This window comes from Myotis nattereri, assembly GCF_964212035.1.
Source record: "Myotis nattereri genome assembly, chromosome: 17".
In the NCBI taxonomy this organism is placed as follows: Eukaryota; Metazoa; Chordata; class Mammalia; order Chiroptera; family Vespertilionidae; genus Myotis; species Myotis nattereri.
In genome coordinates this window covers 3,785,108-3,812,517 of record NC_138092.1, presented here as the reverse complement: position 1 = coordinate 3,812,517, position 27,410 = coordinate 3,785,108, and the positions used below count along the sequence as shown (strand labels likewise).

The 27,410-nt window shown below is 55.0% G+C and overlaps 1 protein-coding gene across 1 annotated transcript in view; it reads left to right on the top strand.

The window, feature by feature from the left end:
- TG (thyroglobulin) overlaps positions 1-27,410 on the top strand; it is a gene marked incomplete at its 5' end in the record, with an annotated part of 153,179 nt that overhangs the window by 42,322 nt on the left and 83,447 nt on the right. Inside the window, 10 exons of the mRNA XM_081111085.1 lie at positions 1,445-1,636; positions 4,054-4,218; positions 7,762-7,827; positions 9,747-9,827; positions 11,835-11,972; positions 13,023-13,199; positions 14,833-14,944; positions 16,750-16,829; positions 17,730-17,873; positions 22,098-22,160. Coding sequence (XP_080967211.1) covers positions 1,445-1,636; positions 4,054-4,218; positions 7,762-7,827; positions 9,747-9,827; positions 11,835-11,972; positions 13,023-13,199; positions 14,833-14,944; positions 16,750-16,829; positions 17,730-17,873; positions 22,098-22,160 — 1,218 coding nt within the window. The remainder of the gene's footprint in view (positions 1-1,444; positions 1,637-4,053; positions 4,219-7,761; positions 7,828-9,746; positions 9,828-11,834; positions 11,973-13,022; positions 13,200-14,832; positions 14,945-16,749; positions 16,830-17,729; positions 17,874-22,097; positions 22,161-27,410) is intronic.

The following is a 27,410-nucleotide window of genomic DNA, read 5'->3' as shown; positions in this document are numbered from 1 at the left end:
CCTGAAAGTTTAGACTTTGGGGGAAATTGCAAAGGAAATTGTGGTGTTTCCTCGCTGCCAAACCAATCAAGGGCAGGCTCCTTTTTTTTTTTTTTGTCTTGTTTGACTTTTTAAGACATTTTTATTTTTAAGCAGCAAATGCAGAGAGCCAGAGGGGGGAGGCCTGGCTGCAGAGCCCTGCTCTGGTCAGGACGGGCCTTGCCCCTCCACCTTCTGTAAAAGGGGAAGGGACTGTCCCAGCCGAGGGAGAGCACGCATTTCGGAGCGTCTCCGCACAGTCTGTGGCACCGGCGAGGCAGACAAGCACACCCACTCCCACGCCCGAGCGTGTGTGACCTGGAAGAGGGACAGCCTGACGGGGGTTCGGAACCACCCTCTGTCTACACCCACCTTACGTCTGCAGCCTTGAGCCTGGAGGAGAGGCTGTGGGGTTTTTCAGAATCAGAAGACGGTGCTCGAAGGTTCCCTGGAGACTGTGTGGCCCAATCCCCCCATTCACGGTTGAGGTCAAGAAAGAGGAAGTGTCCAGTGGAACCCGGGACCTCAGGGCATGATCTCCCCATCTCTTAAAGGCCACCCACACCTGCTCCATTGTCTGGGACAGGACCATCGCGGGGTCCCCTCGGCACTGGCACGTCCCAGGAGGACTCACTGAGCACCCAGAGCAGGATACCCACTTGGCAGGCACTGTGGGTGCAGCTGTAAACAACACAGACGGGATGGCTGATTGATAAAGAGATTGATCCAGATGCCCTAGCTGGTTTGGCTCAGTGGATAGAGCGTTGGCCTGGGGACTGAAGGGTCCCAGGTTCCATTTCAGTCAAGGGCACGTGCCCTGGTTGCGGACTCGATCCCCAGTGTGGGGCACGCAAGAGGCAGGTGATGGATGATTCTCCCTCATAATGGATGTTTCTATCTTTCCCTCTTCCTTCCTCTCTGAAATCAATAATAAAAATATATTTTAAGAAATAATAGCAGGCCTAGCTGATTTGGCTCAGTGGATAGAGCATCAGCCCGCAGACTGAAGGGTCCTGGGGTCCATTTTGGTCAACAGCACGTGCCTCAGCTGCAGGCTCCATCCCCAGCCCTGGTCGGGGCACATGCAGAGTCAAGCAATCAATGTGTCTCTCTCTGTCTCTCCGCTCCCTCCCACTCGCTACGAATCAATGGAAGACTATCCTCAGGTGAGGATTAACAATAATAACAAACAAACAAACCAAAAATGATAAGCAAACCTCAGCTCTCCACACGCCGCCGTTAGACCCGCAAGGTGTCGTGGTGCTTGTCCTGGTCTGTGGGCTCCCGGCCACCTCCCCGCACAGGCACATCTGCACTGTCATGGCACAGAGAGGGTCAGACCCCATGCTGCCACTATCGGCCAGTGAACCCTGGTCAACTCTGCATTGTTTTAAACATTAAAAAAAATGTTCCGCCTCTTCCCCAGGCCAAGAATTCAGCACGAGAAGTCGGAAGAGCTTTGAACGAACCGGTTTCCAAAACGCGCTCTCGGGGATGTACAGCCCCGCCGTGTTCGCGGGCCCGGGGTCCAGTCTGACGGAGGCGCACCTCTTCTGCCTCCGCGCGTGTGACCGGGACGCGTGCTGCGATGGCTTCGTCCTCACGCAGGTCCAAGGAGGTAATACCGGCGACCACCGTGGTCTCCAGAGGACGGGGAGTGCGTGGGGTCAACAGCCTCGACAGGGAGGGATAGTATTCACCCCAAACGGCTGCTTCTGCATCCATCCCGTCTCCAGGGAGAGCGAGAACCTACTGAATTCCTCGCCAACCGCCCTTCCCTCCTTCGTCACTCCCACTTCTTGCTGCTGCTTTCTCACTGTATTTGGCAAGGACACTAATTCCATCCTCACCTCTGCTGTCCAGCATCGCACTGTATTAGGTTTTGTTTGTTTTGTTTTTGCCAGTTGCGCCAATCTCCTCATTGTCTCTCCCCTGAACCCCAGTGCTAGGTTCCCCTCCCTCAGAATCCGCCCGTACAGCTCTCAGCCCTACTCAGGCTTTCTCCTCCTGAAGTGTGAGCTTGTCTCTTGTTTTTGCATCCAAGCTCGCATGTGCATGTCTTTGGTGGATTAAAACGTTGACACGATGCGATAGCCTTGTATCCTCGACCCCTGGGAGGGGACTGGAAATGCTGAGTTTAGCTCCCAGCGCCCAGTAGTGGCTCAAAGGAGAATGTTTGCTGGAGTGGCAGGGCGGGCATCTGGCTCGGAGTAAGTGCAACCCTGAAGTTCCTAGTAGGTGCAGTGCTCTGTGGTTATATGATGTGCATTCATGTTAGTGTTTAGATAAGCAAAAGATAAATAGATAGATGATAGATTGATACATAGATGGATAGATAGATGATAGATAAATAGACAAAGAGATGATGGATAGATGATAATAGACACAGGATAAATAGGTAGATGCACACATGTGCACATGATCACACACATGTATATAGCATGTCTTTATGGGCACATATTTCGAGACACGGCATCCCAAGCTGGGAAGCCCCTGCCTTCTCTGGCCTGCGTGTCTTTTCTGAGGACACCGCTCCCCAGACTCGGTTGCTCACAGACCGTGTGATCTCCAGCTGGAAAGGCTGACCTCACTTTCCGGGAGCCCATGTGGAGGAGTGATTTGTTCCAGGAGCAGGGAGCCCACAAACCCTTTTCCATGTGCTCTGGCTGGCGGCCTGCTTGCTGCTCCCGCCCAGTGTCACCTGGGATCTGTGACTTGCGGGGAAGCTATGCTCTCTCGGAGACAGACACGAAACCCAGGCCGATGGCTTCCCAGTCTCGTCCAGCGGCCAGATGTGGGGCTGTGACTGTAAAGCGTTGGCTGGACCTGCCGATGGCCAGGAACAGAACCCGATCCGGCCTTGCCCCGCAGTCTGCAAAGTCACTTAACTTGTGGGTGGATCCCCTCCAGCCCAGCGACACTGCAGCCTCCTCCCACCTCCAACCCTCCATGGCTTCATTCCCACTGATCGTTACTAATGAAAATTCACGTATTTTGAATGTAGACCTGCATTTCAGCAAGGCTACTTGGGGGTGGGGTTCAGCATTTCAGCAAGGCTACCTGGGGGTGGGGTTCAGCATTTCAGCAAGGCTACTTGGGGGTGGGGTTCAGAGGGACCCCGAGGCCTCTGGTTCACGTGAGCACAATAAAAACTGGCAATATGCTCAGCAAGGTGACCTCTGACCTCTGGCCCCACCTCTCAGACACTCGGAGTTCTCGTTGATAAACCAACAGAGGTGGGGAACTGTTTTCCTGCCAAAGGCCACTTGGATATTTATAACATCATTCACGGGCCATACAAAAGTATCAACTTAAAAATTAGCCCGCTGTATTGGGCCAAATGTTTTTAAAACATATTTTTATTGATTTCAGAGAAGAAGGGAGAGGGAGAGAGATATAGAAACATCAATGATGAGAGAGAGAGTCATTGATTGGCTGCCTCCTGCACGCCCCACACTGGGGATAGAGCCCGCAATCCGGGCCTGTGCCCTGACCAGGAATCGAATCGCAACCTCCTGGTTCACAGGTCGATGCTCAACCACTGAGTGCCGGGTTGGACCAAACATTTAATTAACTCACCCTAATGCCTCGGCAGGTCCAGACCAAATGGTATCTCAGGCCTCATATGGCCTGCGGGCCGGACGTTCCCCACCCCTGGGAGTCTGGCACCTAGAGAAGCAAGCGGCACGGTGTCTCTCCCGAGGCCTGAGAGCAGAAGGAAAGACGCACCTGCCCCCTCTTGATTCCTTATCTGTTGTTTGACTGGTGAGAGGGACAGTGAGGCGGGCAGACGTCCTCCAAGCTCTCAGCAGGCTCTTCCTGCCCAGCCCTTGGGAGTGTGCCAGTAAAGACAACGGCACGGCCACCAGGGAAGAATAACCCAATTTAATGCCAGGCTCCTGAGTGCCAGCTCCCTGTCCGCTTGCAAAATTGTCCCCTGGCTTCTCCTGAGGCCTTTCAGGCACAGAGGCCAGGCCAGTCTCTAAAGGGGCCCCTTCCCATCACACCAACCACTCTCCTCTCCTGACCCCACAGGTCCCATCGTCTGTGGCCTACTTAGCTCCCCCGACGTCCTGCTCTGCCATGTCCAAGACTGGAGGGACCCCTCCACAGCCACGGCGAATGCTACATGTCCCGGGGCGACACCTGGCCAGGGCAGCCGCCCGGGGACACTGCTCCTGGGCGGCCAGGAGTTCCAGGGTAAGTTGCCTCTTGCCCACGTTCCTTCAGAACTAGAGTCCTCCCCAGCAAGGTTTGCTGCTGCTCTCGTAGGAGCCCCTCCTGACTCCGAGGAATTCATGCTTCTGCTAAGGAACTGTACCTGAAATGCCATAGACACACGCAGGGCCTGGCGGCCGCTTTCCACAGAAGCAGTGGTGCAGCTCTTTAGGTGCCGGTTGGCGGAGCGAGGCAGGCAGGCTCAGCAGGCGGCTCTGTGGGTCTCAGTCGGGCTCACTTGGCATCCGGGTCTGTGGCAGTTGGCTGGTTTGGTCGTGGTTGGGGTGGCCTGGCTCTGCTTGGCGGCTCCCTCGTCCCTCTCCTGTAGACGGCAGGAACGGGAGGACCAGGAAACACAAGCTGGGTCTCTGGAGGTTGAGGCTTGGATCTGACAGTCACCTCTGAGAGCACATGGCTGACGGGAGTCCAGGCGTGGGAAGACCCACATGGCCTCGGGTGGCCGGAACTTCACAGTCTGGGCAAAAGGGGTGACTGCGGAGGGGTAAGGCCCTGCAGGCAAAAATGCCATCTGTCCCCATTCTACAGCTGAAGAGACTGAGGCGCACAGATGTGAGGGCTTCCCATGGCCTCGGGGCTTGTAGACAGAGGGCTGGGATCTGAATTAGCACTTGAGGGCCATATGGGGTGTTTGACACACGGTAATGACATTAGGGGATATGAGAATCCTTCTAAAACCCTGCCATTGTTTTCTGGGATGTTTTAAGAGCTGGATTGTGTCTTATTAATTTTTGGTTTTACACCGTCGAGCGTACAGCCCAGCCCAGCATATCCGTGGGGTGCGCCTTTCCCAAAGCCTGGAGGAAAGATCCCCGAGTTGGGCGGAATTCCACGACGCTTGGTTTCTTCTGGGGGCGAATAAAACCCAGCAGCTCATTTACGTGACGGATCCTAGGCATATGGTATCGATTATTCCGTGAGGCAGCCCAGGATGGAAAGGAGCATTTGAAGAGAGACGTGGGATACATTCATGGGCAATAAATCCACAGTGAATTGCTTAACACAGAGCATGTGCTTGGTATGTGCCCAGAAGCGAAGAATGTGCCCTTGTCTGGCCTCCTGGGGGGGACTGGTGACCCAAGGACTTTTGGAGTCTGGGGTTTTGGAGTTGTGCATATTTGGGGAAAAGTCAGAACTTTGAGAAGATGTCCTTTGATGGGGATCTCAGGCAGCCTGAGGCATAGTCATGGTGTTCCAAACTGGAAGCTGGAGCTACCAGCAGAGTCTACTTCAAGATTTAAAGGGCTGCCCATCTGGTGAGGCTCAGTGGTTGAGTGTTGACCCATGAACCAGGAGGTCAAGGTTCAATTCCCGGTTGAGGCACGTGCCTGGGTTGCAGGGCTTCAACCCTGGTGAGAGGCCTGTAGGGTGCAGTCGATCGATGATTCTCTCTCATCATTGATGTTTCTCTCTCTCCCTCTCCCGTCGTCTCTCTAAAACCAATGAAAACATATTTAAGAGAAAAGACCTAAAGGGCTGCGGGGAGAAGGGGACAAATGGTCCAGGAAGACGCGGGGAGGGAGGGCAGGGGGGTGGGTGTGAGTTGCAGAGATGAGCTGGGAGGTGTGTGAACAGCCATGAGGAGGGAGTTGTGGGGACCATGCACCCACCATTTCTGGTTAAGCTTTGTGCCTGGGTTGACCTGGGCCTCAGGCAGGAACCCTCGCAGGGTCTGCATCTGCTCCGTTTCCAGGGGGCATGTCTGGATGTTTTCAACTCTCAGGTATTGGCGGCCTTGATCTTCCTATTTCCAAGAAAGATGGCTTAGACAGCTCTGGGACGGCATACGTCTCATTTCTGACAAAGGCCTGGAGTGTAAAGGAATGAAAAACAGGCCGATTCAAAGTCCCCTACTGCCCACGGCGACTGGAAGCTCGATGGGAAAGACAGGCCTTGGCAGCAGCGCTCCAGGTTCGCTGGGAATTTCAGAGGCTTCCTGTGGTTGAGCGATGGCGAGCCTCCGGCAGATGGCTGGTGCTCCCCGCACAGGGTCTGCTTTGCATCAGCGACTGTCATTATCTCAGGCGCTGGGAGCTCGGCGGAGAGACTTACCATCGTCCCCGATCATTGTCACCAGATGCCCCCGGAGCAGATGTCGGATGGGTGCCTACAAACAGGACGCCCCTGTTGGCTCTTTACAATGTCGTGGCTGGCATGCCAGCGTGTGCTTAGCACTAAGTGGACTCAGGACAAGGCTGATCTGGGAAGGTCAAGAAATACACGAGAGACCTGGGGAAGTGCTGCAGGGAGGAGAAGGCAGCCGGGGAAAGGTGCACTCTGACCCCTGGGGAGTCTGGCTTGGGGTCCTGCCCAGCCGGGACTGTGGATTCCATAGCCACGCAGATGCAGCACGTGACCTCCACAGAGGGCAATTAGGACCACACAGCCCCCATCAGCCCTCAGGAGCCAGGCTCCATGCCAAACCCCAAAGCCCTAAACATATCCGGGAGCCCACAGCCCCGACTACGGAGCCAGTACTGATGACTCAGAGTCGGCAGGCCTGTCTGTGGGACAGGGACGCCCTAACCCAGCCGTCGTGGAAAGAATGCAAGGATGTCTGGACAGGCAAAGCCGTCCACCTGCAGTATTGCTCAGCAGGGGGGATGGGATGACGGTTGATTGGGTCCTAGGTGCCCTCTCACGATCAGTGACATCAAACCAGGGACATGTGGGGCATGGAGGGTAGGTCTTCATTCAGGAAACGAATTTGGTGGCGGATGGACTTGGGCCCGTGTGCTTAGCACTAAGTGGACTCAGGACAAGGCTGATGTGGGAAGGTCGAGAAATACAAGAGAGACCTGGGGAAGTGCTGCAGGGGGGAGAAGGCAGCCGGGGAAAGGTGCACTCTGACCCCTGGGAAGTCTGGCCTGGAGTCCTGCCCAGCCCGGGACTGTGGATTCCATAGCCACGCAGATGTGGCAGCGTTCACTCAGTGGCTCCGAGTGTCATTGACGGCCTCATTGTCCCCATTCGTCCCTCCTCCTCGCCGGCATCTGTGTGCTGAACGCCAGTTCTCCACAGGGATTGTGGCGGAGGGGGATATGAGAAGGAGTCAGACCCAGCTCCCAACCTCAGGCAGCTCTAGTGCATTCAAGGAGCCATACAGTCATGGTCAAGTGTGAGTTTAAAAAGGGGGGCGCTTGGTTAGTGCTGTGCAAATCCAGTCGGTGCTGCAGACTGGGATGCTTAAGCAATGAGTAGCCCAGCCAATGTGACTCAGTGGTTGAACATCAACGCATGAACCAGGAGGTCACCAGTTTGATGCCCAGTCAGGGTTCAGGCCTGGGGTGTGGGCTCGATGGGTGGGTGGTGCCCTGAACAGGAGACCAGGGGTCTGACAGCTCTGGTTTGGGGATCTAAAGGCTGGAAGAGACTCCAAGAAGCTTTTAGGGGTGCACCTGTGTGGTGGGAGAGGCCAGTGTGGGGGAAGCGAGGCAGTGTGGTCCAGTGGTCCCCTGTGAGAGCAAGCCCACTCCAGCTCATAGAAATAACCATCTTCCTTTGCAGGCCCGGACCCCCGGGAAGGGACTCAGGGCCCCCTGACCAGTTTCCAGCAGGTCTATCTCTGGAAAGGTGAGCTCTGCGCTGGGGGGTGGGCAGGACACTGATGGCGGGAACCTGCCGGGCCCTGGCCCTCACTCCTGGGGCACACTGCTCTCCCGGGGGAGACGGCAGAGATTTTCTTTCCAAGCTTGTGCTCTGTGTGGACTAGCAGGGCCTCAACTCTCATCAGATAAGACACCAAAGTCTGAAAGAAAAAGGGCAAGTGTGGAACCCAAGAAAGGAGGGAGGAAGGAAGGACTGGCTCCCATGAGACCAAGTGCGCTGGCCACGGGCGCCCTTGTTCCTGGGATAGGAACTCTGAGGGCAAGGCCAACTATGGGGAGGGGGCGCGGTTTCTCCCGGGGGACTTGGCCATGGGTGCCTCGCTTCCTGAGGGCAGGGGGAAGGGATAAGGCCCTGAGGGTGGTGCATGGACTCCCACCATGGTGGATGCACAGAGCAGGGAGCAGGGAATGAGGAGGCTCACATACGTGCACGTTTGGCATCGCCTTCCTGTGTGTCTGGCCTCCTTTGAGTTTCCTGAACATTGGCCGAGTGCCTCCCCCCTCGGGGGAGGGACTGTGAGGGCACGTGGGATCCATCTGAGGACTATGGGATGGGAGAGATGGGCGGGGCACAGCCTTGACCTGTGAGGCTGTCCAGTCTCAGGAGGGAGCAGGCAAGAAGTGGACCGTTGCCTGTCATGGCTGCAGGAGCTGGTGAGAAGCATGAGGAGAAGATCCCGGCCCCTGAATCCCTTCCCTCCTCTCCCCACCATCCCTCCCTCCTGATCTCTAGTCTGAGAGAGAGAGAGAGAGAGATCTGGCGACCTCTTCCTGTGCTTGTGAAATGGTGTGAAAGAGGCAGAGTGTGGGCCTGGAGTGGCTGCTGGGGATGAATTCTGCTTCCATTACTTACCGCCCGTGTGACCTTGAACACATCAATTATCCCCTTCAGCCCAGACCCTCCGTGGGTAATGCAGCAATAGAAATAGTACTTGCCCCATAGAGTGGTGTGGGCATTGGCAAGACAATACATGTAAAGGTCTCAGAGCCGTGCCCAGCTAATGATAAATGCTGATTCATGTAGGTGGTGGTGGTGGTGGATGGGGAAAGAGCAGGAGAAGGAAGGAGGAGGAAGAGGAAGAGGGGGGGAGGAAGAGGAAAAAAAGTACCCATCATCATCATCCTCTTCATTTTAAAATGGTATGATGAGGTTTTTCACTCCCTCTCTCATTTAGTCTTACCTATAAGGTTAATATACAGGTGGGGGGAGGGGGGACATTTTTGTTCATTTTTCCAGACAAGAAAAACGAGACTTAGAGCAGTTGAGTGAAATGTCCACAGGAGTCCTGGGGTGGGACCCAGACACTGGTCCCAAGTTCAGTGCCTCCCAGTTCTCAGAAAGTTCCAATAAAGGAGGAATTAGCCGGTAGAAAATTAAGAGATGGCGTCTCCCTGGGCTATTTTCCACGCTAACCAGGAGCACCCCAAGCTGCCCAGTACCCCATCCTCCCCCGTGCTCACTCTGCTGTCACGGGTGACCTGGTCCAAGCTTGGACATTTAATTTCTTGACTCTCCATTGATGTACTTGCCACCCACAGAGGCTAAGTTATTTCATTGATAGGAGTCTCCGTTTCCTCTAGTGAAATGGAAATCTTACTCCTTACCTTCACAGGGATTGTAAAGGTCAATATTTATGAACATGTTTCATCAACCTGAAAGGGTTTATAAATGTTACTAATTTCAACAGCAAGGACAGTCATAGTTCTGCTTCTGAGCGGTTGGCTGACATTCCACAGAAGGCCAAAGAGTGCAGACCTGCTCCCCGGAATTGCCCCAGGTCATGTGTTGGGCGCCGGGCTGCAGACCGTGACAACCTCTCACGTGGCCGCCTTGTTGGCCTCCTCCCGCCTCCAACATTAGAACGGTTCTTTTTCTCCTCCTAGAGTCTGACATGGGGTCTCGGTCCGAGTCCACGGGCTGTAGAAGGGACATGGGACCAATGTCAGCACCTCCACCGGAAGCAGGTACCAACCTCAAACCCTTTCGATCAACGTGGGTGTCTGGCTGTGGAGACAAGATGGGGATGGGAAGGGGCTAAGCCATGAGTGGACCATTCACGTGGCTCCGTTCTGCAGCCGGGACTCCCTCTGAGCTTCTAGCCCAGCTGAGACGGGAGAAGCAGCAGAGCTTTGTCTATTACTCAGAATCCCTCCCAGGTCTTGGGGGGCAGCTCCCCTCCAGGTGGGTGTGGAAAGGGGTCCTTCTTCTTGGAGTCACGTGATAGCTCTGTGGCTCGTAGGCGTGGCCCTGGCTCAGAGTATGATGGTGGATTTTACAGAACCTTCTCAAGTGCCACAAAATCATTCACACTGACGTTGCCACGAGCCCTGTGTCCACAGGGCTCACTCAGGCCGAGCGCATATCCTGGGCCTCACGGGCCGCACACAGACTAGGAGTCCCATGTGCCAGCCACCGCCTGGCAGTGTGACCAGGGCTGCAGTGGGGACAGGGGAAGTGGGAGTGCAGGGGAGGGAGGGCACTAGGGGCCTGCAGGAGTCAGGACCTCCGAGCAGCCTGGCAGGGTCTGCCAGACAGTTCGGGGCCACCTGGGAGACCATGCTGCAGGTCAGGGAGCAGCTCGTGCAGAGGCCTGGAGGACAGCGCGAGGGTGAAGGAACGTGGGGCGTGCCTTCCGGTGCTTTCGGGCCCCCTGTCCTGCTTTCCTTCCTTCCTCCCTGTCTGTGCTCCTACCTGTGCCAGGCCCGGTGCAGTGGGGGAGGGCATGCAAACCGGCCCTGAGACACTAACATGAGATTCAGCACCTCACAGGGCTGGGGTCCCAGAGTGGAGGATGGCCAGCTGGCCCTGGGTGTCTGCCGGCTCTAGACTTCCGGCCTTGGCAGGCCCCCATCAACCTTTTATCCCCCTTGAGAGATTGTTGCTGGTAAGGAAGCCCCAAGGCAAAGTTGGGGTTTATGTGGGATGCAGTGCCCTTAGGTCAGAGCCGCGGGCTAAGGGACTTTGTAAATGTGCCCTGGCTCATCTCCATCACCTGCTTCATGCAAAGTCAGACCCTCATGAGGTGCAGATATGCCCCCCCTCCTGGGTCTGGATGTGGGCTCCCTCAGCCCTGGAGAACCTGCTTATAGAGCCCCCGGCATCAGAGCAGGAGGGGACAGTGTGGGTCCCTGAAGCAAGGGGAGGAGCAGGTAGGGGAGGAGGCAGGGTCTACATGCAGGCGGGTGCAGCCAGCAGCATGGTGGTGAGCAAGGACCAGTGTCTGCATGCTTCCCAGGGTGAGTTCAGACACCCGGAGGTGCAGCTCAAGATGCAGGTAGAGCCTGGACAAGAAGAAAGCTTGGGCTTCCGTTCTCAGCGAGTGGGGTGCCCAGGAGGAGACTTCAGCCGGGGATCACAAGGTCTGAAGACACAAGGAGAGACGGGGGGATGGATAAGCTAGAACTCCCAGGGCTTGGCTGAGCGGAGCTGACAGCTGGCCTCACATGATGGCCGCCTCTGGGAGAAAGAGGGGACTTCCCCGGGGCTTCGGAAGACAGCAGGGGCGTCAGTGCCTCAAAGTTACGGAGTCAGCTTGGACACCACAGCTGCCTAAGGATGGGGCGGGCTGCTGTGGTCGGCACAGATGTGGGACCCCAGCTGCAGGGGCAGCGGCCAGAAATAGCCGCGGAAAGTCCCGCCTTGGGGGAAGGTTGAACCAGAAGGCTCCCAAGGTTTCTTCCAACCAAGATTCTAAGATTTTTGCAGCCGCATAATTTTAGGGCTTTCTGGGACCTTCTGAACCTTTCTCGCCTGACCAGACTCCCAGTCCTATGGACCTCAGAGCTGCTCTGGCCTCACATACCCTGAAAATGTGCATGCGTGTGTGTGTGTGTGTGTGTGTGTGAGAGAGAGAGAGAGAGAGAGAGAGAGAGAGAGAGAAAGAGAGAGAGAGAGAGAGAGAGAGAGAGAGAGAGAGAGAGAGAGAGAGAGGAGATAAGGGAAAAGAAGTTGACTTCTTCCTTCTCTTCCAGATATGACATCACAGCTCTTCTCCCCTGTGGACCTTACCCAGGTCGTTGTCAGTGGGAACCGGTCCCTGCCCAGCCGGCAGCACTGGCTGTTCAAACACTTGTTCTCACCTCAGCAGGCAAACCTGTGGTGCCTTTCCCGTAAGTATCCTTAGACCTCATCCTCTCGCCTCCTGACCCCATGGCCAGGCGTCACAGGTTAACAACCGGAGAAACAGAGAAGGTCAAACTCAGTGACAAACTCCCAGGTCACTGCAACGTTAGCACCGTGGTCGATGCAAAGAAAGGATATAACTCCCATCTTCAAGATGCTCACACTGTAGTTAATTTCTACTCTGCCCCCAAACCCATTATCCATCCATCCATCCATCCACCCACCCACCCACCCATCCATCTATCCGTCTATCCATCTTTCCTTCCTTCCTTCCTTCCTTCCTTCCTTCCTTCCTTCCTTCCTTCCTTCCTTCCATCTATCCATCCATCCATTCTTCCATCCATCCATCCATCCACCCACCCACCCACCCATCCATCTATCCGTCTATCCATCTTTCCTTCCTTCCTTCCTTCCTTCCTTCCTTCCTTCCTTCCTTCCTTCCATCCATTCTTCCTTCCATCCATCCATCCATCCATCCATCCATCCATCTATCTTTCCATCCTTCCTTCCTTCCATCCATCCTTTCATCTATCCATCACCCACAGGGATAACCTATGTTCTGGATCTTGTGTTTGACCTTGGGGATGAGAAAAACACACACAAATATGCCCATCAGAGAGCTCATGTAGATCAGGGGCAAAGTGTAACATGGGAACAGCAGCGGGAGATCATCCACGGAGCTCATAAGGTTTGACCGTCCAGTGGCCTCTGGACTGAAGGTCCTGGCAGTCTCCGAGCTGGTCCTGTGTAGATCCGGTAGAGTTTTACCCTCTCTCCTCCTGGACTGCACACCCCTCACCCTATTAGACTCTGCCTCTATTTGGAGGCACCTGGACCCCCTGTTTTGTACATGACCCTCTCCCCAGCTATCAGAACCCGGTGTTTTTCTTGGGCCTTCCCGACTGGACAGCCCTGACTGTCCTGGGCATGTGCCTGCCTGGAAAGACCCCTTGGAGGCCTGTCTTCTCAGAAGATCCTGCCGAGGTCACGGTCCCTGAGGCCTCCCAAGCACTGAGCCTGCTGCTCCCTTGCTGCAGGCTGTGCCCAGGAGCCCTCGTTCTGTCAGCTGGCCGAGATAAGAGACAGCGCGCCCTCGTACTTCACCTGCACCCTCTACCCAGAGGCCCAGGTGTGTGAGGATGTCCTGGAGCCGCGTCCCACGGGCTGCAGGCTGATCCTGCCCCGCAGGCCGAGCGCCCTGTTCCGGAGGAAAGGTGAGCGCTCCGTGGGATGGGCGGAGATGGCGTTTCCAGTGGGCGGAAGGAGCCAGTCCAGTCTTCCTTTGATAAAAACAAACTTATCTGTGCTCCTTACGGAGAGGTGATGCCATTCACAAAGGCACCCAGTCGGCTGTAGAGAACAATCCTGCCCTGGAATGCCGGCCTCGGAGAAGCTAGTGCTAATACACGGAGCAGTTAGATCCCACCAGGCTGCATGTTACAGAAACCCCACCCACAGGGGCTCTGGGAAGATAGAAGTTGATTTTTCTTTCCAGGGCACTAATGACACTATTTTAAGAAATATTTTTTTACATTTAAAAAAAATTAATTTCAGAGAGAGAAAGGGAAGGGAGAGAGAGATAGAAACATCAATGAAGAGAGAGAATCATTGATTGGCTGCCTCCTCAGGCGCCCCCCCATTCCCGCCCCCCGCCCCCCCCACACTGGGGATCAAGCCTGCAACCCAGGCATGTGCCCTGACCGGGAATCAACCGTGACCTCCTGGTTCATAGGTCCATGCTCAACCACTGAGCCACGCCCACTGGGCAACACTATCTTTTTTTTTGAAAAAATTTTTTCACTTGACACAGTCTCCATTTCTTTTTTTTTTTTTCTTGTGCGTGGTCTTATTTTTAAAAAATATTTTATTTTATTTTATTTTATTTATTTTTTTTTATATATATTTTTTAATTTATTGCTTAAAGTATTACAAAGGGTATTACATATGTGTCCATTTTATCCCCCTGCCCTAGACAGTCCCCTAGCCTCCCCTATCCCCCAGTGTCTTATGTCCACTGGTTATGCTTATATGCATGCATACAAGTCCTTTGGTTGATCTCTTACCCCCCTACCTCCTGCCCCCCAACCCTCCCCGGCCTTCCCGCTGCAGTTTGACAATCTGTTTGAGGCAGCTCTGCCTCTGTATCTATTATTGTTCAAAAGTTTATAATGGTCTCTATTATCCATGAATGAGTGAGATCATGTGGTATTTCTCCTTCATTGCACAGTCTCCATTTCTTCCAAGACGTTATCTTTTATTGACTGTTCTTTCATCTTTGCTGGAGGCCTTTCTCAGATAGCTGATGGCCTTGGTTTTCCACTCAATGGAAGAGAAGGGCCCCGAAGTTGATCAGGAAGCTCTCAGTGAGGGGGGGAGCTTGTTGACCTGAGATTTGCCTGGAGGGTGATCTGGTGGGGCCACCCTTTGGGGTCCCTCATGTCATGATGTTTAGGTCCTGCCCATAGAGGAACCTTAGCGTACCTGGCCTGGGCCATGAAGCCTGGTGCTGTTGGTTTGGACCCCACGTAAGGTTGGGAGGAAGTCTCGGTATTCACCACGTGCATTGACTGGAAAGACTCCTCCGGTCTCCGGTGCTGCTCCCACCATCACTCTCCCTGGGGCACCCGAGACCCTCCCCCCTTTGTCCTCCTTTAGAAAATGAGGCTTCCACCGTCCTGTGTTGGGAAGACGGCAGAGAGCGGAGGCGGGCAGGAGCAGGAGATTAATTGCTTCCCGACCCTCTTCCACTGGAAGCACCCAGCCTGCTCTGTGCACCTTCATCCTCACACTTTTGCGGACCCGGCAGATCTCTCCCTACCTGACATCATTGTTTCCTTCCCCGTGCAGTTGTTCTGAAAGAGACAGTGACGAACTTTTACACCCGCCTGCCATTCCAAACGCTGACCGGGATTTCCATTAGAAGCAAAGTGCCCATGTCCGACAAGTCCATCTCCAACGGGTAAGCTACGTCCCCTGCCTCATCCCGCTGGGATAGTTATTCCAAGGCACCTGTATCTGCATCCGAAAGAAGGGGATATCTGTCGGTTAAAGGCTCACGCATAATAAAACCTGAAGCTCCAGGCAGAGGTTGATAAAGGTAATAAGAAAGACACCATGTCTAAGGACCAGGGCTACAGTAGATGACTAATGGCAAACGCGAAATGTAGCCTGGACCTCCCGTCAGCTGATGCAACAGGAAATGCAAAAGGACAGGAGCCACGTCTTATCAATGAATGACAATGATCACAGAGAGGCTGTAATTAACTTGATCACAAAGCCTCACTGTGCTCTGTTCAGAATCTGGAGAGCAAATAGAATTTCTAACAGGACCACAGGCTTGTATGGACTTTTGGTTTATTTTATTTCGTTTTTTTAGGAATGCTTTTTGCTGTTGTTGCTAGTGGGCTGTTGTATAGCTGTTTTCATCGAAAACAATGCTTCTCTAGGCTAAGCCTCTGGTTCTGACCCATCAGAATCAGCAGGAAGACTTTTCACCACCCACATTCCCTGGACCTACTGAGCCAGCATTTCCGGGGGTGGGGTTAAAAAAATCAGAATTTTAAATAAGCTTCTCCTCTAAAGTGCTTTTGTACTTTAGAATCAGGGCATTTTCCTGTGAACTGTTGAGCTGGGAAGCGTTGTTAGTTTGTAAAACAGTGTTGCTGGCATTTAAGATCTGCTTTGGAGAATGGAGATAAAAGGGTGATAGGATGTAGTCTGTCTGGAGATGGGGCTGAGCACCCTACCCGTGCTGATGGGAGGGGGCAGAGAAGGAGGGTGGGAACCCGGGATCAGCCTGCCCCTGGTGTGGGAAAGGGCTGAGGGACTCGGAGAGGGTGTGTTGGTGGGAAAACACATGATCCAGGCTGGAGAAGTGGTGGGTGGGCCGGTGGGCAGTGGGCAGGGCCCTGGAGAGGGAATATCAGGACAGAGATACCGCCAGCATCAGAGAAGTTGCCCAGGAGATGGAGGCTTCACTCAGCAGGATGCGACTCGGGGTCATGGCTTCTGGGCAGGGAAGGAGAGCGCCACAAATGAGGCAGGGTCCCCGCACCGGAAAGGAACTTGGGTGGAGGAAGCGCTCAGGAATCGGGAATGAGCGACCTGAATTGGGACATATGGTCGGGCAGAGGGAACTCCGAACTGAGCCCAGAGCAGTGGTTTGGAGCCACTAAGTTCCTTCTGGTAGCACTGGAGGGTGGGGTCCAGGAGCCACACTGAGTAATCAAGCAAAGTAGGTCCTGACTCAGCCAACAGAGGGGTGTCCCGGAGGGAGATTAGCCCGCCGTGGAGTGGGTAAGGGGGGGAAACTGCTCTTTGCCACTTCAACAGGCACCTGATTGGGTCACTCCAACTGTAAGCCCTCCCCCCACCCCCCATTTCCCCCATCCCATCCCCCATCCCCCATTTCTGGAGACACCTTCCCTACCATTTCTTCCCTTTCCTAGAACCCAAAGCTGAAAGGGTTTGAGGATTCTGGGCTAGCTTGGCTTAGAGCCTCGCACATTATAAGCACAGAATTTATGTTCACTGAATGAATGAGTGGGTGAATGAAGGATGGCAATTCAGTATTCCTGAGAAAAGAGTAGAGTGTTTTCAGAAAATACCTCAAAGTTAGGAACCCATTCATGATATTGGCCAGAGCACCCCAATTTAGGAAGTCATAAGGAAAGCAGGCCCCCAGAAGCAAGAACGCACTGTCCCCAGTAGGCCCCGGACCACCCGTGACAGCCTTCGGGCCTGCTCTTTCTCTTCTTACGCCAGGTTCTTCGAGTGTGAACGACTGTGCGACATCGACCCGTGTTGCTCCGGCTTCGGCTTTCTAAACGTTTCCCAGTTAACAGGTAATAGCGGTAACACCCCCTCACCTGTGCTCAGCCCTCTGCAGCCTAGGACACGCATTCACATCTACGATCTTATCGAATCTGCATCTCCTCGTGGTAGGAGGGAGGAGCGAGCCTGTCCCCGGATGGGAGGTGGGGCTTGCAGAGGGGAGGCAGCTCATGAAGGGGACAGCTGGGACGTGGCTCCTGGCCTAGCACCTGGTCAGCTTCACTCAGCACATCTACCTGGCCGGACACTCACTAAGCATCTTCTCATCTTCCAAGACTCAAGTCTGGCGGTTTTGTGGGGTGAACTTTAGGTCCAGTCATGTGATCTGTGTTTAAAACTTGAGTACTTGCTAGTGATGTGACCCTGGAAAAATCACTTAATCTCTGAGCCTCAGTTTCCTCCCCTGTAAATGGGATACGAGTGCTCCCTCCTCACAGGGCTGAGTGAGGGCCAGGTGATATGGCACAGACGTCCCCAGCACAGCCCTGGGCGCGTGATGGGTGCCCCATGAGCGTTAGCTGCCTTTACTCCTGTGCTCTGGGACCAGAGACAGTAAGGTACCAGGTTTTTCATCAGTGGCTACGGTCACACCTAGACTATAGCTGTGAACCCCAAATATCTACTAAAGGATGAGTTTGCAGAATTCCCCTCTTTTAGTTTAGAAACTTCTGTCTTGATTATTTTCCTGGTCCTGGTTATTATTATTTTAAACTTTATTATTTTTCTCTTTTTTAATTGAATTTATTGGGATGACATTGGTCAATAAAATTATATAAGTTTCAAGAAATCTAAAGATACCTTGAAAGAAATGAAAATGAGAACACAGCAACCCCAAATCTATGGGACACAGCCAAAGCAGTTCTAAGAGGGAAAGTCATAGCATTCCTGGTCCTGGTTATTTTTTGCTCCAGGAGGAGAGGTGACATGCCTAACTCTGAACAGCTTGGGACTTCAGACCTGCAGTGAGGAAAGTGGAGGAACCTGGCGCATTTTGGACTGTGGCTCTCCCGACACCGAGGTCCGCACCTATCCCTTCGGATGGTACCAGAAGCCTGGTGAGTAATTGGCTCCGAACTGCTACGTGAGCAACTTCAGTTGACTGGTTTCCAACCTTATATTAGGATGATGTCCTCGGGCCTGGAAGTAGATTAGTCAGGATTCATTGTGTGCAAACAACAGAAGCGGGTTCTATTTAAATTACCCAGAAAAGGAATATTTGGGGGAACCTGTTCATAGACTCAGAGGAAGGGTGACCCACTCAGCCTCAGCAGCATGGGTGTGTTGAGGAGGAATGAATGGGCAGCCTCCTGTGTGTCACTGTCACCCTTATTCTCCTCCAGAGGCTCTGGTGGCTGCATTCAAGCTTTAGATTCAAGGGAGAGAGTTTGTCCCATCTTGGGCTGTGAGCCCGCCCACACGGGGCGGGGCAGCCTGAGTGACAGGCCAGGGAGGCTGTATGCACCGGCAGGGAGGAGGTTCCTCAGAGGACAGTTAAGGCGCTGTTACTGGACAGAGGAAGACAACAGGTGTGCCCTCCACCAGGCTCCCTTGACTTTCTCCTCGTGTCGATTCGGAAAATGTCACCCCACATCCCTCCTCCCACACCCCTTCCATCTCCGCATCCCACCACGTGCTGGGAAGTGTCCTTTTCCACCCTTACATTGCTCAGGGACCAGCTGGGTACAAAGGCGCTGAAGCCGTGGTTCCATTTGTTCAGCAATGTTCTGGGCCTCGGAGAGCTCCTCATGGGCAAAGGCCACACAACCTCGGTCCCTGAGCCGTGTCCACAGGACAGAGGTGGACGCCGAGCCGGGCAGACTCCGGGAGGGAGGCCCACGCCTGCAGCAGGGAGCTCCGGGAGGGGCCCGCGCCTGCGGGCTGTGCTTTCTGACTTTGCTGACACAGTGCACACAAGTTCCACATGGCTTAGCTGAGAACCCAGAGCCCAGATGAGCCATTGTGAATGCAAATGAGGCTGCTTGCAGCCCCTTCCTGGCAGTGGGACCCAGAGAGGAAGTATTCTTAACATCTAGGTGGGAGGCCAGGGCACAAGGGCAGCTCTGTGGTCAAGCAGTGCCCCAGAGACTTGGTGTTCCTGGAAGGGGACGGGCCCTGCGGCCTGGGTACCCTCTGCTCTTTGAAGAAACCGGGGCTGACCATCCTCTCCAGCTGTGCGAGGCCTGCGAGTGGGGCAGGGTCATTGGTTGGTTTCCAGAGTCAGATGTGGCTTCTAGAAAAACAGTGGGAGCTTCACAGTGTCTCTCCTTCTGCCGTGCAAATGCGGGTGGGCCCTGAAGCAATTCCAGATGTGGGAGCATCACCCGGAGAGGGCGTGGCCGGCTCTCCTAGCGAGGTCTGTGCGCCCCACGTAGGAGCTGCCGCACGGAGGTCGTTTCTGTACAAGCTGTTCTTCACGATCATTCACATCCCAGCAAAGCACTCACCAAGCCCAGCGTTGGCTCCAGGCACTAGCCAGTGATGGCGAACCTACGACACTTGTGCCAGAGGTGACACGCGAACTCATTTTTTGGGTTGATTTTTCTTTGTTAAATGGCATTTAAATATATAAAATAAGTTTCAAAAATATAAGTCTTTGTTTTACTATGGCTGCAAATATCAAAAATTTTTTATATGTGACACAGCACCAGAGTTAAGTTAGGGTTTTCCAAAATGCTGACACGCCGAGCTCAAAAGGTTCGCCATCACTGCCCTAGGCTAACATTTTGCAGAAAGCATCTTATTTAGCCCCAAACAACCCCATGAGGTAGCACCTGTTGTTACCCCCCCCCCCCCCCGGCCTCCCATTCAGTGCTGCGCTGGCAAATATTTTACAACCAGAGAAGATGGAGGGACGCGCTGGTTTCCAGCCGTTGCCATTTGCCGAGGTGTAAATACTCTCACTGTGGCCAGTTTCAAATACCAACGTGATGTCCTGGAAGGCAGAGTTGGGAAGAAGCAGAAAGGTTAGCAGTCATTTGTTTAACAAATGTGAGTTAGCCGAGCGAATGGCTCAAGGTTACAGTGAGGGGCACAGTAGGAGGGCCCCACGGCGAGGGGCACAATAGGAGGGCCCCACGGCGAGGGGCACAATAGGAGGGTCCCACGGCGAGGGACACAGTAGGAGGGCCCCATGGTGAGGGACCCAGTAGGAGGGCCCCACGGTGAGGGGCACAGTAGGAGGGCCCCATGGTGAGGGACACAGTAGGAGGGCCCACGGCGAGGGGCACAGAAGGAGGGCCCACGGCGAGGGACACAGTTGGAGGGCCCCACGGCGAGGGACACAGTAGGAGGGCCCACGGCGAGGGGCACAGAAGGAGGGCCCCATGGTGAGGGACACAGAAGGAGGGCCCCACGGCGAGGGGCACAGAAGGAGGGCCCACGGCGAGGGGCACAGTAGGAGGGCCCCATGGTGAGGGACACAGAAGGAGGGCCCCACGGCGAGGGGCACAGAAGGAGGGCCCACGGCGAGGGGCACAGAAGGAGGGCCCCACGGCGAGGGACACAGTTGGAGGGCCCCACGGCGAGGGACACAGTAGGAGGGCCCACGGCGAGGGGCACAGAAGGAGGGCCCCACGGCGAGGGGCACAGTTGGAGGGCCCCACGGCGAGGGACACAGTAGGAGGGCCCACGGCGAGGGACACAGTAGGAGGGCCCACGGCGAGGGGCACAGAAGGAGGGCCCCACGGCGAGGGGCACAGTTGGAGGGCCCCACGGCGAGGGACACAGTAGGAGGGCCCACGGCGAGGGGCACAGAAGGAGGGCCCCACAGCGAGGGACACAGTAGGAGGGCCCACGGCGAGGGGCACAGAAGGAGGGCCCCACGGCGAGGGGCACAGAAGGAGGGCCCACGGCGAGGGGCACAGAAGGAGGGCCCCACGGCGAGGGACACAGTAGGAGGGCCCACGGCGAGGGGCACAGAAGGAGGGCCCCACGGCGAGGGGCACAGTTGGAGGGCCCCACGGCGAGGGACACAGTAGGAGGGCCCCACAGCGAGGGACACAGTAGGAGGGCCCCACGGCGAGGGACACAGTAGGAGGGCCCACGGCGAGGGGCACAGAAGGAGGGCCCCACGGCGAGGGGCACAGTTGGAGGGCCTCACGGCGAGGGACACAGTAGGAGGGCCCCACAGCGAGGGACACAGTAGGAGGGCCCCACGGCGAGGGACACAGTAGGAGGGCCCACGGCGAGGGACACAGTAGGAGGGCCCCACGGCGAGGGGCACAGTAGGAGGGTCCCCCGGGCAGTGCCAGTCCTCCCAGGGACAGAGGGTGTTGAGGGTTTCAGGGTTGCAGGGCCCCAGGGAAGCTGAGAACCCTCACAGCCCAGCTGTTTCTGTGCAGTGAAGGAGCCCTCACCTCCCCACCCCCCGCCCCCCGGGAGGGCGGCCAGCACCCTCTTGTGAAACGCGGATGTTGGGCAGAAAGAGTAACAGCAGCAGCAGACCTGGGAGACCAGTTCTTGCTGATGGGAGCTGCATGGTGTCCTCATGGTTATGTCGTTTCCAGCGTTTCATCGATGTGGCCTGGATGTTCATTTGCAAACCAAGCGTACTTTGAATTGCAAGTTAATTTCCAAGAGCACAGTTACTGGGTCCGAGACAGGACATTTCTATTTCTTTAAATTTATCTTTATTGTTGAGAATATGACAGATGTCTCCGTTCCCTCCTCCATTACCCACCCCATTCCGCTCCCACCCCCTCTCCAGGCCTTCACTCCCCTCTTGTCTGTGTCCACGGGTGATGCATACATGCATATAAATTCTCCGTGTGGCGTTTCAGTGCCCTTCAGAGGGTCAGATTGCTCTCTGAAGACGGGCTGATGCTCAGGGTCTTTGCTCTGAGCCGCTTTCTCCCAGGGGCACAGACATCTACACGGACGAGCAGGGTGCCAGCTGGCCAGCGGGTGCAGTGGCCGGGCACGGAGGCCGGTTGGCAGCATCTGAGTGTTGTCTGAAAGCGCACAGAATATGGGTGGCGGAGCCTCAGTCAGCGGTCCTCAAAGTGTGTCCCAGGGCAGCAGGGTCGGCCTGTCCTGGGATCCCAGGGGCACAGGGCGTGCAGGAGAGGCGACCCTCTGGTGTCTCCAGCCCCTGAGAGGTGGTGGTCCCTTCGGCACCCCGAGCCCTCCTGACTGACACAGGTGGTGCTGGGAGTCGCACATGCTCTCTGCCTGCCAAGCCCAATTTTGCCGCCACCCAATTGTCCCTCCAGTAATGCCCTCGGAGCTCAGGGACCCCCAGGGGAGGAAGCGCTAACAGGCTGCCTTCTTCTCCGTTGCAGTCGCTCAAAATGGTGCTCCCGGCTTCTGCCCTTCGGTGGCTCTGCCTTCCCTCCCGGAGAAAGGTGAGCTGCCTGTCAATGCCTCTGATGTCGGTGCCCCCTCCTCTTCCTCCTCTTCCTGCTTCCTTTTGTCCATAGCCTGCCGCTCGCCGGACCCTCTCACACCCATCCATTCCAGCTCCTACCCACTGCACGCGTGCAGAGGCAGGACAGAGGCCCACCCATTTCACAGAGGAGGAAACTGACTCACAGCGATGACATGACTTGGTCCAAATACCCAGCTCACTGGAACAGAGTGGGACTCAAGCCCTGTTCTCTGAGGCTCGTTTCACCCCGTTAAGGAAAGGCTAGGCCTGCGGAGTCCTGGGGCGATGTCAACCATGGTGGCACTTGTAGCCAAACAGTGAGGAACTCAGCTAGCTCCGCATTCGTGCAGAGGAGTTCGGGCTCACCGCCATCAGCACGCTGGGTGGCACTGTGGCATCTAAGGCGGGCACCGGCCCGGAGCCCAGGAGCAGCCCAGACTGAGGCCACCTGGGTCCAAGGCAGCAGGAAGTGGGGGCAGGGGCTGCTCTGGACTCTGGACGGGGTGCGGTGGGAGGGGGCGGGCCAGCGTGGGCCTCCTGCACGTCCCTTCCCTCTGTCCCATGGTCAGGAAATGAGCGGCTCTGGGAGCCCCCGAGAGTTACTTCCTGCCCTGTGACCTGATGTCTGAGGGGCTCTAGACGCCTGTCATTACCGCCTGGCGGAGAGGCAGAATATAGCTCCCGTAGGAGGCAGCCACTTACGGTCAAGGCTGTGGCCGAAAGTATAAATGGTCCCATGATGTCAGGTTCCTCCTCTCCGTGGAAATTGCTAACTTTGGAGGTCATTTTTTTCCTGCACACTTTATTTTTAAAAAAAATTTTAAATGTATTTTTTATTGATTTCAGAGAGGAAGCGGAGGGGAGGGGGGAAGAGATAGAAACATCAATGAGAAGAGAGAATCATGGATCGGCTGCCTCCTGCATGCCCCCCACTGGGGATCGAGCCCACAAACGGGCATGTGCCCTTGACCGGGATTGAACCCGGGACCCTTCAATCTTCAGGCTGACGCTCTATCCACTGAGCCACACCAGCTAGGACTTTCCTGCACATTTCATAGGGAATGTCAGGGCCTGAGCACAGTATGGCTTCCAGTTCCTGAGGCACTGGGAGGTGGGCATCACTGCTGCCCAGCCAGGGATGGCAGGGGTGGGCTTAGGGAAGGGAGAACATACTAAGGCCAAACACACGACCCAGCCAGACTGTGGTCAGAATTGATTTTGAGTTTTATCAAGGTAAGGTACGGACATTTGAAATCATCTAAGAGACCCCAAAGGTTTATGGTGGTTGTTTTTTGTTAAGTCAATGTGTTCCCCATCTCACCTCTACCCATTTGCCCTTGGCACTGCCCGAGGGAGGCTACCACCTTCACCGTGTTTAGCTGTTTTCTCTCACTCTGGCCTCTACATTTCTAAACAACAAGCGACTCTTGTTGTGCCGTGATAGTTCAGTTTGGGAAGTAGCTGCTGAGTCCAGGCCTTGATAAACAAGGCCTCAGGGCTCTCTTTTGTCACCTTTTTCTGATTTGCCTCCTTCATTCTCAAAGCCTAGTCATATCGAGACTTGGGGCTGAAACAAGTGTATTTGACCGTGACGGCCATGTGAATGAGGTTTCCTGGGAGCCTCAGCGTGTAATACAATCTCCTGGTATCACCAACCACCTGGGTGGGGCCTGAGCTGGCCGTCCTCTGCCACCCCCAGATGCCACCCCTGCCTTCCAGGGCCCTTCTGCCTCCTGGGCTGCCCAGGGGGTCCATGGAGGACACGGTCATGTCCGTACCCACCCTCCCCCCCGCCCCCCCCCCCCCGCCTCAGTACCTGGAGAGTTAGTTGCTCCACGCTGCCGTGTCCGTCACCACGCCTTCCCTCCTTTACTTCATCTCAGCATGTGTTGAAACCCCTTCGCTGCTGTTTGCTCATTTCCGTGGTCTCCCTTTGTTAGCTTTGTGGGTTTAGATTTTCCATTCATTACTCCATTTTTAGGGGTTTGTGGAGAGAGAGAAGAGGTATGTGCAGCGTTTAATGAAAAGCAATAATGTACTATTTTTTCGGAATCTTTCAATCTCTAATGAAAACTGCATGTTGTCCTCAGCGCCGTGCTGAACAGTTGCTCCTCACACAAACCTCGGGAGACGGGTCCTCACTTAACACTTACGGCTCATGGGAGGCTGGAACCGCGCAAACAGGGCGCAGGGCGTCTCGGTGAGGAGGTGACTCCGCGTCAGTGTGTTTCCAGGCTCCCGGGCTTTCTGTGTGGTCTGAAGGCGTTGGGACTTTCTTGTTTTCACCTGATATTGCATTATGTGTATATTTCCAGAGTGTTATACAGGGTGGGGCCAAAGTAGGTTTATAGTTGTTTATATGGAAAATGATAGAATACTACAAGGATAAACTGTGTTTTGCGTACTCACCACTGAAAACCTACTTTTGCCCACTCTGTCTATCTCTCTAAATCACGCGTGCACGAGTATATTCATTCATTCATTCATTCATTCATTCATTCATTCATCTGTGTCCTACTGTCACGATGCTCCCAACCTGGTGATGAGAAGTGGGTGAGGACAGGACGGCGTTCAGTGACAGCTGTCCTGTTACCCCACCAGGTGGACCCCCTGCCGTTCACCAGCTCCTCCCTGTTTTGGACATTTGGTTGTTATGGTTCGTTATGAAAATACTACAACGAAAACCTCTGTACAGGGAGCTTTTGCCAACAAACAGATCATTTCCTCCAATCTGAAATGATTGTGTTTGAGAAATTTAGGTTTTACGAGTCTAGACTTATATTGCCAAAGTTGTCTCAGGTAGTTCTTCCTAGTCCCCCCCCCCCCCACCTCATTCTTGGAATCACTTAAAAATATTACTCATTAAAATTAGAGGTGAAGAGGGCTTCAATATCTAATTGCCGGAAGCAAACTGTTAGGCACGAATCCATCACAGCGTGAATAGCTGGGAGTGACTGTACGTGCCTCTACCCTGGATTTTGCTAAACATTTGTATTGCTGAGATGTGAGTTACCAAGAAAAGAAAAAGGGAAGATGGAGTGTAGCCCGTCTCCCTTCACACCCACAGTCTGTGGCTCTGAGTAGCTGTTTCTGAGGCAGAACGGGCGGGCACAGTCTTTTTAAAGGCGCCTCTGACAAGTGTGATCTGTAAGCAGGAGAGAGATGGAGCTGGCATCCCATCTGTGTTTAGTTTCCAACTTGGAACTGGGCATCTGAGCGTGTGCCTTTGATTTGAATCAGAGGGAGGGCATAATGATGCCTTAGGATATGGGCATGCCAACGTGATTCTGACATGGAGTGTGTGTGAGTGTGTGTGTGTGTGTGCATGTGTGTGCACTATGCATATGCAGAATGCTCAGCCCTATGCAGTTCCTATCCAGGAACAAAGGAAATATTCATTGCACACCAACCATTTCAAAATCAGTTCCCGCTCATAAGACAGTCGGATGGTAGTAAGAACCGCTTCTCAGATAAGGAAATGGAGGCTCGGCCAGGCTGCATGGCCACGCTGGGTTCGAACCCACATGTCGTTCTGCCCCTCAGAGTTACTAAGACTCCTTGGTTTGAGCTTCTGGAAAGGGTGAATGAGGTGGACAGTCCGGTCCTGGCCTTGTCTGGAGGCCTAATCCCTGGGCCTGTTTCTTGTAGGAGCCAGTGTATCAGCCGCCCCTTCCAAGTCTAGCGTGAACGGGGCATCTGAGGCTCTGATGGGCGGTGGGGATGGCGTGGAGGGGGAGGGACTTCCTACCTGGGAACAAACCACGCTCCAGAAACGGCTCCGAGCACTTCCCTGGGCTGCTCCAGAGGAGGCTCCCGGCCCCTCGCTGGGCTGCCGGCGGCAGGAGTTTGTCCAGTGGACACGTTTCAGGAAGCGTTTCGGGGGACAGTGGTTTGTCCGTGCGGGCCCCGGGGCGTGACATCGGGGCTGGGAGTTCGGTGTGGCAGACACGAGGCCATAGCGGATGCGGCAGAAGATGCGCAGCAGAAAAGCCCTGCGTTTGGAACTTGAGCTTGGCCAGATCTCTTGGGGCGGGTGAGTGAGCAGGAGAGTGGCAGCAAGCTCCCGGGAGGGCGAGAATGGAAAAGTATTAAGGCCGAAAAGGTCATCTTTCACTTCGATTGAGTTCAGGTCAGTGAATGCGCACACACCAGCCACGTTGGGATAAACCTCCTAAATCCTCACTTATGTCCCAGGAGACGCGCTGCGCTGGGGTTGGAGGCCTTAATGGCAAAGACAGGAGCCCACGGGTCAGGAGAGAGGCACAGGAAGGTAGGATTCAGGGAGCTGAGCCACTTACACCGCCGTGAGTGACTCGCAGGCTGTCGTGGGGTAGAGGGAGGCCCCCCGGATTCACCACAGCAGGCAGGGAGGGACCACGGCCAAGTCATGCCACGCTGCGACATCCGGACTAGCGTGCATTTGCCAGATGGCCACGAGGGGACAGGGGCGTCCTGGGCAGAGGGGGGGCATGAATGGAAGCCCATGGCATGCATTGGCGCGGCACATGCAGGGGAGACAGTGGCCCAGGACCGGGGGGCAGGAGGGGGGCTGGGTGGGGGCCGGGGCCAGACTAGCACGTGCGTGGGGTACCACACATCCTCCAAGGGCTGTAAGCAGCTGCCCAGTGAGCTTTACAACCATGTGAAAGCCCTTCCCTGGGGCTGAGAAGGGGAGGCCCTGGCGGATGGACAAGCTGGATTTTGAGAAAATGAGGTCAGTGATGGCGTCTGTGTATAGAGTATCCTTTTTCTCTTTTCAGGGAAAATTGCACATTTTTTTTTAAAAAAAGACTCAGAATAGTAAAATTGTTGTTTTTTCTGATGAGGAAAAAGTGCACTGAGGTTTAACAGACCCACAGCCACCCCTCGAGAGGGCGCTCTGGGTGTCGTGGGCTGCCTCGCGGGCACTGAGCCGCCTGGGGGTGGGCACTGCCTCCGTCGCCTGCCCAGGCGGGGGGTCTTCCAAGGCCGTATCCCCGGGACACCTCCCCTGTGCTGTTCGAGCTCCGTCTCAGAGGCCCGCTGCCCACGGAGTACATCGGACGGTTGGATCGCAAGGCGGAGGAAAACACAGAAAACGAGTCTCTAGAAATTTGTTCTGCCTTGGCTGGTGTGGCTCAGTGGATAGAGCAACCACCCGCACACTGAAGGGTCCTAGGTTCAATTCTGGTCAAGGGCACGGACCTTGGTTTCTGGCTCAATCCCTGGCCCAGGTCGGGCCATGTGT